Consider the following 13,807-nt stretch of genomic DNA (forward strand, 5'->3'; position numbering starts at 1 on the left):
GCACACCTCGTTTTTTGGGGGGGAAATTATTTCCCCCCCAGCCCCCAGAACAGGCTGCTATTCACAAGCCTTGCGAGCCCAGCGGGAACTCCCGCAGGGCGCGCAAGGCTTGTGGACATCTGCCCGAAGCACGGGGTGCGCTCCAGAGCGCGCCCCGTGCTTCGGGCTGCAGGCTGCTGCCCGCAAGCCCAGCGGGAACTGCCGCCAGACTCCCAAGGCTTGCGGATAGCTTCCTGAAGCCTGGAGAGCGAGAGGGGTCGGTGAGCACTGACCCCTCTTGCTCTCCAGGCTTCAGCGAAAGCCTGCATTCGCCCCATAGGACGCACACACACTTCCCCTTCACTTTTGGAGGGGGAAAAGTGTGTCCTATAGGGCGAAAAATACGGTAATTACATAAATTATCTGGCCATTTTTTTATCCCTCCCCATTCATTTCAATGCAAAGGAAATGCAATACAAGTTGGAGGACAGGACATAATCAATTTATGGACTGAAAGCAACAATAATACCAATCATATTCGCTGGATTGATTTCTGCAAACAACAACAACAACAAAAAACATGTCAGAGACAAAAATTATAGTTTTGTCTGCTCTCAATTGTGCTAGTTTTCTGTTTGAAGGGAAGTCCGTCTCTCTCTTGGCTTTTTAAAAAGTTCTGTGTAAAAGGACCCGTGACCATTAGGTCCAGTCGTGGCCGACTCTGGGGTTGCGGCGATCATCTTGCTTTATTGGCTGAGGGAGCCGGCATACAGCTTCCGGGTCATGTGGCCAGCATGACTAAGTCGCTTCTGGCGAACCAGAGCAGCGCACGGAAACGCTGTTTACCTTCTCGCCGGAGCGGTACCTATTTATCTACTTGCACTTTGACGTGCTTTCGAACTGCTAGGTTAGCAGGAGCTGGGACCGAGCAACAGGAGCTCACCCCGTCGCGGGGATTCGAACCGCTGACCTTCTGATCGGCAAACCCTAGGCTCTGTGGTTTAGACCATAGCGCCACCTGTGTCCCAAAGGTTCTATGTAGGAGGGCATTAAAAATTAAGTTTGAGGTGGTGCAGTTCTCGTTCCTTTCCCCACTTCCCAGTGCCAAGGAGTAGCAAGCCCTGCATCTGCTCAAGGCCTGGCTCCTGAGCCTTTGGGGGCTCATTTTCCCTTTGTCACCAGTGAGCCTTAGCAGTCCCAGCCACCTCACACAGCCACCCTGTGGGCACCTCACCTTAGCATCTTCTGCCAAGCCATCTTGGTCTGTGGACCAGTTCTCCAGCTCCAGAAACTCGGATGTTGTGCTTGAGGCCTCTCTCTGTTTTTGTTTTTACAAAAGGGAAATAAAGGAAATAAAAATGCCACTGGGACTGTGCTATTTTAAGTGGAAGGAAGGAATGATCCTGGCAACCCTGGGTTGGCTTCCCCAGTCCCTAGCAAAAAACCCAACCAGTCCAATCCTCCACTGATATGTGGCTGATTTTCAGATCATGGAGTGGACTAAGTACATCCAGATCCCCACTCAAAACCTCTTCCACAGGTACAACCGTCACATTCAGAATAGTAAATATCTACAGAGTTTTCATGGGTGTTGTGGAGCCTTGCCACTGAACTGAACCCCTTCCTTCAAAAATAGTCTAGTCCTCATGATTTGGAATAAAGGGCTCATAGAAAATAAGAAGCTGCCTTATCCCAAATTGGACCAGGCCAGCATCATATACCCAGACTGGCAGCAGCTCTCCAGTGCTTTCAGGCTGAGGTCTCTCTGTGCCCTTCCTGGAGATGCTGGAGATCCAACCTAGGATCTTTGGTATGCAAAGCAGGTGTTCTGCCACTGAGCAAAGTAGGACTCCCCAAGTTATAGCTAGTGAGGACTGAGGCTTAGAGATAGCACCTTCTTTAATGCTGTCCGGGAGGTTTAAGGCCAAGTTGGATATCTGAATGTGAAAGATCCAGGTCAGAGCTCTTAACCAGTGCTGTACTGCACATAAACAAATGCCCCTATTTCCATTTGTCCCTTTTTGTGGTTATTGAAACACCCACCCAAGAATGCCACTGGAGCTTTCTTTCTTCTGCACTGGGTCTGTTGCAAGAAAATCAAGGCAGCTGAGACAAACAAATTTCTCCCCAATCCCTAACAGGGAGGAGAGTGTCCAGACAGGCAGAGTCAAAGGCAGCAACACCAGTCCGGCAAGGCTCACCTGTGTATAGAAGTGTGACCTGCGGAGCTTCACCAGGGTGGCCAGGACATAATACAGCAGCAGGAGGATCCCTGGGTTGACGTAGACGGGCCAGGGGAGACTGACGTTCAGGAGCAGCGCATTGGGCTTGCTACAGCCCACGTGGAGGACGATGGCCTTCAAACCAAACAACCTACAGGGAAACGGAGGATGAAAGCAGTGGCAAGGCTCCACAACACCCAGATGTTAGGCCAGCTCCCCCACCCCAAAAAAACCCTCTAGTGACCGACTCCAAAAGCAGCTCCAGAATCACCACAGCTAAATTCACAAGGGGATTCCGTCTCAGCTGCTGGCACTCGTTTGTTTATTTTGTTTTATTTATTTCATCAAATTCATACACCCCTTGATTGTAAAGAAAATCTCAAAGCAGTTTACGAAAAGAGTGACACCATAAAATCATTGATAAAAAACAGATGGAAACAACTAACTAGAACATTAATAAACAATTAAAATCAGGGATAGATTTAAAACAAATTAAAACACACGCCAACATTCTGCATGTCTGGATAGCCTTGTCTAAACAAAAATGCTTTTAGCAGGCGCCGGGAGGAGTTCAGGGAAGGTGTCTGCCTGATGTCACTGGTCAGAGGGGTCCAAAGCTGTAACACTGCCAGTTCTGCAGAACAATGTGGACATATATGGGGGAAGGCAGTATCACTAGTTGGCACTGCCAGCAGGAGAAAACTCTGGTATTTTGATGCTCACATGGATGCTGGAGATCCCAAGCCTCACTCACTCAACTATTAATTTTAAGGGATGGGATGGCTCCTCACTTGGGAGACAAGACCCATGAAAACGTTTGAAAACAGTAAATGGAAACTATCAGGGGACCAGTTGCTGGAAGCCAGGGGAGGGGAGAGTGCTCTCTTCTGCTCATGTTCTGCTTGCTGGTTTCCCACACACATCTGGCTGGTCACTGTGCTATCAGGATGCTGAACTAGATGGGCCTTGGCCTGATCCAGCAGACTCTTCTTATGTTCTTATGAGACATGGGAAGCTGGCATACCAGGTCAACAGTGCCCACTCTAGCTAGCAGCAGCACTCCAGGTTCTCAGGGAGAAAGGGGTTTCTACCACTTGCTACCTGTTCAATGCTTTTAACGGAGAGATGGGGAACCTGCAGTCCTCCATCTGTTTTTGGATACCAGCTCCCATGGGCAATGCTGGTTGGAGATGGCAGGAGCTGGAGTCCAACAAGATCGGGGGGGGGCACCAATGTTGCCCCATCCCTGTTTTAACTGCAGATGTCAGGGCCTGAACCTGGGATCTGCTGTATGCAAAGCAGGAGCTATGACCCTGAGCTATGGTCACCCTAAGGCTTAAAAATCAAGGTGGGAAACTAAGTTGTCTCCCTGCTCCAGGGCTAGTGACAGATACTGCCCACCCACAAAGCATGCTGGGTAACCATGACTTCTTCCAAGCCATGCCTCTCCTAGGATCTAAAGGACCTGCAAGGTTTCTAGATTTCATAAGGCTGTAACAAATAGGTGTGCAGTGAATGTTTCTTTGATATGTTTTCACAAGCATTCGCTTTCTCAAATGTATTGTTTGCTGGCAACGAACCACAAAAGCCACAGGTAAGGTTGCAAAGAATGAGATGGGAAACTGCCCCAGACTGGCCAGCAAAAAGGACTTTCCCACGGGAAACCTGGCAAGGAGTATAGAGAGGGCAGCAGACACCTGCAGCCCATCTTGCAGAGATGTCCAGGCTCAGGAGGTTCAAAGAGACCGAGGTGAAAGCTCTCTGCTTTGATCCTGGCTTTCAAAGAGAAGGAAGTATTTTCTCTGGTTGCATGGGTGTGGCTAAGGGTTCTTCTCAATCTGTTGGGCTCTATGTGGTTAATCCCAGAGCACCGTGGGTCCCTGAGATCAACAATAATGGCGTCTGGGAAGGGGAAACTGGTTCAAAGGAGACTGCAAACAGGTCTCCAGGTTGCTCCAATTCCACTTCGGTCTGGCTCCTTGACTTTCAAAATGTTTGGAAAGAGAGAAAAGAAACTGAATGGGCTGGATTCTCCCCCGCGATCCTGGTGGCTCCCTTGCTGCCTCAGGTTGGAAGGGGTAGAGAGTGGAAGTGGATGGACACCCCAGAGTGAAACTTGCACCAAACTTGCCTAGCAATGGGAGATCTTCGTGCTTTAGTTGAGAGGAAGAGTCAAGCCATCTGGCAGCTGCCTTGAGCCTGCTAGGCTCTTCCACCTGCCCATTCAGTGCATCAAGATTGGGGAACCCCACACACAGGCTTAATTGAGATGCCCCCCCCCTGCCATGTTGCCTACTGTACACCAAATATCATACATGTATGTTCTCTTCCAGCAACCTGATTTTTTGAAGGGTGGGGTGGGAGTTTTAGTTGATGCTGTTAGGCAACTGGGACTTGATTCACTTGCAAACCACACACAGCTCTACTAACTGAGCATCACGGACACAATCCTGGCATCCTACTCTCCACCTCCCCCAGGCCATTCACAACTATCGCGCACTTACCGTGCCCAGAGGCCAGTGGGTGGAAGGACGCTCTGGATGAAGGGGGTCTGATAGCCATAGAGGCAGATGAGGTGGCCTCCGGCAAAGACGTCCACCATGACACACAAGGTGTTGAAAGCCAGGCGGCTGACGGGGAAGTGGCAGGCCCACCAGGTACAGAGGCCGACAAAGAGCAAGTAGTACACACTGGAGAAAGTGGAGGGCAAGGTGATCCCTGGGATGCAAACAAGGAGGCAGCAAAGATTATTGGCATACAGCAGGTTGCAAGGAACTGCTTTGGAACTGAGGGGGTGAGCTGCATTCCAGTATTGAGCAGGGCCTGACCCAGCACAAAGCTATTTCCCACAGAAACAGAGGCATGTGTACACTCCACCTATGTCTCCTTCCATTTCTACATGTACCTTTTTTGGGGGGGGGTACAAAGTTTGTACGGGGGAGAAAAAGCTTCTTAATCCCCTTTGAAGTCTTTCCTAACTGCAAAATGCAAAAAGTCCTGTGGAAAACGTGTATCACCGGTTCAGTGCAAGTTTCTTCTAATATACCCACTTCATGAAATTTCACCTCTAATTAATATTTTTGCAAAGCTTATTTCCCTTAGTATTTCCCCAAATATAGGAACCTTTGAATGCTTTTTCAGGCTTTACCTAAATGACTTTTCATATGTGTTACAGTCAAACCTTGGATGTCGAACGCAGTCTGTTCCAGAAGCCCGTTTGGTTTCCAAAATGTTTGACAACCGCGATGCGGCTTCCAATTGGCTGCAGGAGCTTCCTGCACTCAAGCAGAAGCCGTGTCAGATATTCAGCTTCCAAAAAACATTCAAAAACCAGAGCATTTACTTCCGGGTTTTGGGTGTTTAGGAGCTGAAACATTCCAAAACGGAGGCGTTCGGGATCTGAGGTTCAACTGTACTTTGCTGGAGAACTCCACTGCAAAATTCATAGAAGTGCAAATGTAGAAGGACAGCTGTGTTTTGGCTTGTACATTTTTTCAGAAAGTGCAAATCAAGTAGATTAGCCTTTCAACACAAAATGAGATCAAATTTCTCTCCCCCCACCCCAAATCCCTAAATGTGGGTGAGTCCTGTTCTGCTCCCCACTGGACACCTACCTGCCAGCGCTAGCAGCACAATAGCCAGGATTTTCCCAACAGCCATCAAGAGCCAGTGAGCAGTTACCCGGAGCCGGGCAGCCAGCCGCACTTGGTGCCTTGGGGAGGCCTCAGCCGGTGCATGGGCTGCTCCTGGAGGCTTTGACTCATCTCCATCCACAACTGCTTCTTCCTAAAGGGGGAAAATGTGATTACAAACCAGATGCCACAACACCAAGGGTGGCTCACCAGCCAATAGCCTGACACATCCCCTACACAAAGCTTACTGCTCCTCCAATTAGTGGTGCCAACAAAAATGTAGTTTTTAAGCAGACATGGGGTTGGGGAGAGAGAGAGGTTTAAATCTGTCCCCCCAGCCCCATGTCCAGGGGGGGAGGCAAATTGCTTCCTGTCTGGTCTTTAGGTGGATGAGCAGGGATGGGACAGCAACTGATTTACACAGATCACTTGAGCAGGAGGGGACTGTGCATGAGCGTGCTTCCTGTGTGTATACACAGGAGAGTGGCCACACTCACTTCTGGCCAAACCCAATACTGGCATGTGGACTGGCAAAGGGTTAATGTGGCCCTCAAGCCTCTGCAGTACACAGAAGAGCCCAAAGCAGTTTCTTTAGAGCTGCATTGCTCTGAAGATTGCACTGGGGGGATCGTGCATGCATTGTGATTTGTGGGAATCAGCGCGGTTATATGCAATCCCTCTTTCAATGCTTTTTTTGCAGCTTCAACAGTTTCAGGGCAGGAATACCCCATAACTTACTGCTGAAGTCCTATAACTTTTCATACTGCAGATGTTCTGGGGTTTGTTTATTGATTGTCCTGCTTTTGTTACGCTATAGCTCCGGAGCATCCCTCCACATAGCAACAATGCGGTAACATGGAGGAAGCATCACAAAACTAATAAAGTGGAACAATGTGAGAATGGTCTGGTATAAATCCACCACAACTGCATCATTATTGCGCTGGCATGTAACATGCTGCAGAATGCACCGGCAAATATCCCACCAGTCTGGAAAGGCCCCTAAGTTGCTTACTGGTAGCAGCAAAATGTACAGTAGTGGAATTCCGGAAGAGGAAACAAACACCCACACCCAGAAAGCTGCAGCGTGGGAACCATTACTGATGGACATTTCTCATTGAGTCACTGAGAAATTAAACCCTTGATCTTTATGGAGTAGGGCCAGAGCTGCAGATAACTTGGTATTTAAAACACACACGCAAACTCTGCTTAGAATTCAGCAACAGCATCAACAGAAGGCCAGTTTTTGTCTCTGCACAATGCAACGGCAGAGGCACAAAATCAACTGAGAACACACTTGTGGGCTTTTTTTTTGTGGGACGGGGAGAGAATGCACTGTGAAATAAAATGTAACTGCATGATTTGTCAGAGGCGGTATATGTCCCAGAATGCTACTTGCTGGCTATCACAAGAGGGGGGGGAGAGAGAGAGAGAGAGAGAGAGCTCTTCCACTCAGGGGCTGATTGTGGGGTTCCCAAAGGCAACTGGTTAGAAACTGTGGGAAGCAGGGTACTAGACTAGGTTGGGTCTGATCCAGCAGGGCTCTGTTCAGGCTTTTAACAGGACAGTCTTATATACAGGCTTGTTTGTGTTCATGAGATTATATGTCAAAATATTACACCAGTAATGTATCCTGCCATGCAGAGCCACGGATCTCTCTAAAACAGAGAAGTAATTTCTTGGAAGGGTGCAAGGGCAGAGTGCGGAAACAGGACCAGCCCCACACTGAGCAATGGTTGTAGAGGCAACTGAAGCATAGCTGAGGCCTGGGAATTAGATACCCCAACCCATCTCTGCTTAGCACAGCCTTGCCAGGGAAAATAAACCTGCTTAGAGGGATCGCTTACATTCCCCTGAGAACAAGATTGGGACAAAATGACACTTGATCTCCCTGTAATAATGGTAACACCCGCAACAGCCACCAGGGACTGGATGGAGAGGCTGCGGGAATGTGGAAGGTCCTCCCTCGAGTGGTCGGTAAGCCTGCTTCCCTCCTTGCCTTCTGATCAGCAGCCAGAGCGTGGCTTCTTAAGAAATCCCCTCTGCTAAATTTAACTGGGTGGCAGCACAACCATCTGCAGGTCTACCCAGAAGGAAGACCCACAAAATTCAGTGATCCTTCCTTCCACATCAGTATAGAATCACAGAACTGAAGAGCTGGAAAGAACCCTAAGGGTCATCTAGAAGGAATCCCAGCTAAAGAATCCTTAACAGGTGGCCATCCAATCTCTTGTTTAAAAACTTCCAGGAAATGAGCCTCCACCCACCTCCACCGTCAAACAGACAGATTATGCACAGAATTGTTTTGGATATGAAATTATCTTAATCGCTGTTACATATGATTTTTTAATGCTTAAATTGCTTCATCGGAAGTGATCCATAAATCCAGAAACAAAAACAAACGAATAGGATTGCATTTTAGTCATTTGGGGCTGTGCTTATTTGGTGTGTACCCCACCCCAGTTGGCTATTCTTATGCTGTTGCTACTTTAAACTGACTGGCTATTTTTAAACTTTTGCTACAAGTTGCCTTGAGAACCATTGACAGAAAGGTGTGATCTATCTGTTTGTAAACCAACAAGTAAAGCCACCGGGGCTGGCAGCAGTTGACCCGTCTCTCAGTTTCATGAGCCTTGTGACGATGGGGCAATGGTGTTTGTGAGTCCCTCCCAGCCCTGCTATGGATGCCTTTGGCGGCCCAAGCGGCTCCCCAGAGACATGCAGAGCATCCAGAGCTCTCTGCTGGAGCCAGGCTTTCCCCCCACCCACCAAGCCTGCCGCCTGCCCCCTGACCCACCACCTGGCCTTGTTTGTTTCATTAGCCGCTTTGGAAAGCGCATTCCGTAAAAGGCCTGTTTTTCTTGGCTGCCCAGCCTGGGTTCCTGACGACGCCCGAGCGATTTTCCAGCTTAATGTGGCTTTCACAGAAAAGGTATTTGGCCCCACCTCCTCTGTTGCTGGACGCACTTCGGCCACGGGCTCCAAGTCCGGCCCAGATCAATTGCGCCGAAAATGTACAAAGCAGAGAATTCCCCCTCCCCCTTGGAGAGTCCAGCGGAAAGGGCCCTGCACAAGGCAGCCTGACCTCAGAGTTTCCAGCTTTAGCTCGGCATTTGCTAAAGCTAGGAGCAGGGAGAGGCAGAGAGGGAGAAGGAGGAGTGATAGGAAGAGGGAAGGAGAATGCCCTCTCCATACCAGGAAGCAATGAGCCCCATGGCAGGGGGAAGCCAGTGAGGGGCCCAGCCTGGGACCCCAAGACTGTTCCTGATGGGTGCAAAGGGTTAGAAACCAAGACTAGCCGCAAGCTGTGCCTTCTCCAAACCCAAGTGTGTGCGAGATAGTGGAGGGAATGCTCTCTGCACATGCTCAGAGCAGACTCCTGTGTGTTAATTACCTTCGTGTATTCCTTGGCAAAGAAAAAAAGGAACTTGCTGAAAACAATAGCCCAGCCCTTTTCCCTCTCCCAAACCACCACTCTGTTTGCTTGTCTTGGCTTAATAAAAAACACCCTGCTCTGGTGGTGCTAAGGGCGCTCTCTCATTCCAGAGGTCCTCCTGGTGGTGCCAGGTATTCCAAAGGTCTGCTTGACAGTTACTACATAGAGAATGTTTAGTGGCACCGACACTCTGGAGAGAGCCAATGTGGTGTAGTGGTAAGAGTGTTGGACCAGGACCTCAGGAGACCAGGGTTCAAATCCCTGCTCAGCCGTGATAGTCACTGAGTGACCTTGGGCCAGTCACAGTCTCTCAGCCTAGCCTACCTCACAGGGTTGTTGAGAGGATTAAAGGGGGAGGAAAAGAACCATGTACAGCACCTTGAGCTCCTTGGAGGAGAAGTGGAATATAAATGCCATCAATAAAAATAAAAATGGAAGAAATCAATATAGATGTGTGACATGCACCAACAGTTTGCTGATGTTTAAAAAGTTTATTTCAAGGCAGCCTTTGGGGAATAGCAATGCAGCCTGGTATTCAATTTTTCTGGTCTGGGAAGGTTTGATTTTTATTGGATAGATAGATAGAGCGAGATTTTTATATAATGTGTCTTTAAACATGTTGTACACTGCTCCAAAACTTCTGTACTAGAGAGGTCCGTAAACTTCCACAAATACATTAAAATGTTTTAAACACAGGAGTCCTACTTTGCATTCAATGTGTCAACTTCATGGTGGGGATGGAAGGAAGAGGAATGGATGGTCGTATTTCCCCTTGCCATTTTGAGGCAAGCGAGATTACAGGCACCTTCATGTGTCAGCTTATTGGGGACTTGGCGCCACCCGCACATGAGTGCTTTGAGCAGCATGCACACTGCATCGTCCCCATCAAAACGCCACCTCATATTATCTTCCCATTTAATCTGGATTTTCCATTTCTGTAAAAAACCCAGTAAGTGTAACAAAAAAATGAGCTAACACAGAAATGGAAAATCTGGATGGGGGTTAGGGATGTGGCATGACATTTTGATGAGGGTTACATAATGTGGATGCTATTAAAAATTTGGAAGCGTGAGCAGCGCTAAGTCCATGAAAAAGTTCTGTGTGGAGGCACCCTCCCTTTCCAATTTTCTCTCTCTCTCAAGTCTCCCAATTCCACTTCCTGCCTCATCTTCCTTTACACCAGGGGTAGGAGAAACTCAAGCCCAGGGACCATATGAAGCCCTCCAAGACTCCCTTCCTGGTCCTCCAGGATCTTGCCATGCCCCACCTCTTTCCAGTCACGCCTCCTTTCCCCAGGTCACACTCCTCACTGAGTGATTTTGCCTGGCTGGAATACGTCCCTGAACTCCTATAATGATGGTTGCTACTCCAAACAGAAGCCAGAGAGGGCCTACTGTACAAAGGTTTCCTTTATGTCCATTGCTTCAACCACTGTTTGCCTCTGATCCCAGAAAGTTGCCCATAAAGGAGTGCAGCCCAAGGGTTGAAAAAAGGCACCCTACTCCTATTTTGCACCCATTCTTCTACTCTCTTATTCATGCAAAGAGCTCTTAGAATCATAGAATCGTAGCATTGGAAGGGACCCTGAGAGCCATTGACCTCCTGCATCTTAACATGTGGTCCCCCATCCAGTATGAAACCATACCGAACCCTACTTAGCTTTGCAAATGTGCTTGCAGCTTTATTGCTTTCCCAATTTTGCTTAGCCCCATCTTTTCCCCACTTTCCTGATGTGAGTCCCTTCTCTGGAGAGACCCTTCCATCAGCAAAAAAAAAAAAAAAAAAAAAAAAAAAAAAAAGGGGGGGGGGAGAAGCCTTTCACTTAACAATCACTGGGGAAACTTTACATCACTGATTTCTCTTTTCCAGCTCTACTGCCCATCAGATTTTGACACAAAAAGACACACACGTGCACCCTTTCCTTGCCATGCCTGTCTCAGCCCTGGGCAGGGTATGGGGACACTCCTGAGCCTGGTCCTCCACTAATTGGGCGCCAAGCAGCAATAAGTGCCAGCAGGCAGGTGGCAACTTGCTGCCCACCCCCTACACTGCTGAATCTTATCCTCGGAGATCTCACAGCAGCCCTGCATAGAAAGGCCTCTGTTGAGTCCCGGTGTTTTGTTAGGGAGTCTCTATGGCAACTTGGGAATGGCAAAAGTCGCTCATCCACTGGGGCAAATGTGGGAAACCTGCCCTCGAGGTGGGTGAGTCACAGTTTGAGGTGCCAGGAAAGTCCGTCTCTCTCTCTCTCTCTCTCTCTCTCTCTCTCCCTCCTGCACTCCTCCGGAGCTAATGGCGGGGGAGGGGGGGAGAGGAGGCGTGAAGAATCCTGGCAAGAGCAGGATGATGCTAATGAGAACACAAGGAAGAGCCAAGAGGTCTATCTAGTCACAGAATCATTGGAACACGAGAGTGGCGTTCAATTAAGTTTCACTTACAGAAGGCTTGTTAAAAGCAATGAACAAGAGTAGGTTGGATTCATTAAATTCATTGGGTCTACTCTGAGTTAAGCCTAGCAAGACTGAATGTGGAGAAAGAAAATGAGCACTGTATCTCACTGGGAGCGGGTCCTACCATTAGGGAGAGCGAGGTAGCCAGTGAAGGCAAGGCGCTGGGGGGCAGTGTTTGCCACATAGCCTGTCCTCCTCCCCATCAGGCAGTGTGGAGGGTGGCAGCACTATCTCGTCCTTTACCTCCGTTAGCAAAATGTTTTGGGGTGGTCCTGCTATCCCAAAGCAGGGAAAGGAGGAGCAGACAGAAGAGCAAAAGCACACTTAGGGCTTATCCACACTTCCTTTTGTCTCACTGCTTCCCCGGGGAAAGCCTCTCTTTAGCGCTCAATCAAAGCAAACGGCAATTTGGTTTTTTCCCGGACTGCCATCTGTTCTGATTTATGGCTAAACAGCAGTTCTCTCCCTTGGAAATGTGTGGAGCAAGGGGAAAACAGCTCAGACCTGTGCTTTCTAGGCACAGTGCAAGCAGAAGTGTGGATGAGCCCTTAGAAAACTGAAAGGAAAACCTGAAAGAGCCTGGGTGCTGGATCAGGCCAAAGACCCATCTAGCTCAGCATCCTGTTCTCACAGTGGCCAACTGGTTGCCCTGATGGGAAACACACAAACAGGACACTCTCCACATTTGTGTCTGCCCTACTGCAATGTGTTGCGCTGCAATAGGTATGATGAGGCACAGTGGCGTAGCGTGGGTTGTCAGTACCCGGGGCAAGGCAAGTAATTTGCGCCCCCTAACCCGTGGATTTGCGGCCCCTAACCTGTGGATTTGTGCCCCCTAACCCTAACCCCCAGATATTGTGCCCGGTGCGGCCGGCCCCCCCTGCACCCCCACGCTACGCCACTGATGAGGCACCTCCTGCAACGGTTAGAAGCCCCCCCCCTCTCTCTCTCTCACCTGTTCAGGGCAGGATTCTGATGGGTGACTCGCTGGCTCCAGGCGGCTGCAAACACCAAGGCAGATGGCAGAGACCAGCAGAATCCCGAGGTCGGGGGCCACCAAGCGCACCGAGTTGGGGATATCGTTCAAGTCCAGCCTGGAAGTTAAAAGAGAAGTGGTAAATCCTGAAAGTGCTGAGGCTGCGTTATATGCCACAGCTGGGCCAGGCTTTGGTCTGTGGCACCGGCTAGCAATACATGGTGCAAAAGCAAACAAGGGTCGCTCGAAAGCTGGCAGCAGCACCTACTTTCCAAGCCCCAAAAGCAGAGACGGGGAACCCATAGCCCTCCAGATGTTGTGCAACTCCAACTCCCACCAGCCCCAGCCAGCATGACCGGTAGTGAGGCATGATGGGAGCTGCAGTCCAGCAACATATGGAGGCTGCCACATTGGCTACCTCTGGGCTAGAACAGAACACTGAGCTTCCATGCCCTCTTCCTCATGACTTCCCAGCTGCCTAAAAACACAGGGTTTCAGTTCAGTTCCACACTCAGTCTCTCTGCCTACGAATCTTCCCGATGGGCATGCTGCAATGGATGGCCCAAGGGATGCAGCTCTAAAAGGATTTGCCCTCACCTTTCTCCTCTATACCCTTACCTGGTGACTCCAATGTGCTGTGCAAGAGTTTCCCATGTGCTGCCTGAAAGGAGAAGGAAAATAGAGTCCATTAGCTGCCATTATCATCATCAACAACAACAACCTGTACTTCACCCAAAGGTCACAAGGCAGCTTACAACAATTAAAGCACAATATTAAAAAGAGTTTAAAACAACGTACAACCACCCAAGATAAGGTGGGTCCTAAAAATATGCACTTCAAGTGTCAAGGGCCGGGGTAAAGAGGTGCGTCTTTAGCATTTGCCAGAAGCTGTACAATGAAGATGTCAGATGCACCCTCTGTAGGGGCTGCCACAGAGAAGACCCTCTCCCAGGCTACCACCCCTCCCAAGCTGTTGACAGTGAAGAAACTACCAAGAAGGGGCCTCCTTTGTTGATCTTAGCATCTGAGATGATCTGCAGCGAAGGTGGTGGTGTTTCAGATATTTGGGGCCTACGTCATTTAGGGATTTCAACACTAGCATGAGCACCTTTGAT

At 49.2% G+C, this 13,807-nt stretch overlaps 1 protein-coding gene across 2 annotated transcripts in view; it reads right to left on the reverse strand.

The window, feature by feature from the left end:
• Window positions 1-13,807, reverse strand: part of PIEZO1 (piezo type mechanosensitive ion channel component 1 (Er blood group)) — a 111,573-nt gene that overhangs the window by 39,273 nt on the left and 58,493 nt on the right. For both annotated transcript variants that reach the window (XM_079988693.1, XM_079988692.1), the window contains exons 4-9: window positions 13,311-13,353; window positions 12,672-12,810; window positions 5,816-5,987; window positions 4,706-4,919; window positions 2,181-2,352; window positions 1,214-1,297 (exon numbers count right to left, since the gene is read on the reverse strand). In XM_079988693.1, coding sequence (XP_079844819.1) covers window positions 1,214-1,297; window positions 2,181-2,352; window positions 4,706-4,919; window positions 5,816-5,987; window positions 12,672-12,810; window positions 13,311-13,353 — 824 coding nt within the window. The remainder of the gene's footprint in view (window positions 1-1,213; window positions 1,298-2,180; window positions 2,353-4,705; window positions 4,920-5,815; window positions 5,988-12,671; window positions 12,811-13,310; window positions 13,354-13,807) is intronic.

Source organism: Podarcis cretensis, assembly GCF_951804945.1.
Source record: "Podarcis cretensis genome assembly, chromosome: 8".
NCBI classification, from domain to species: Eukaryota; Metazoa; Chordata; class Lepidosauria; order Squamata; family Lacertidae; genus Podarcis; species Podarcis cretensis.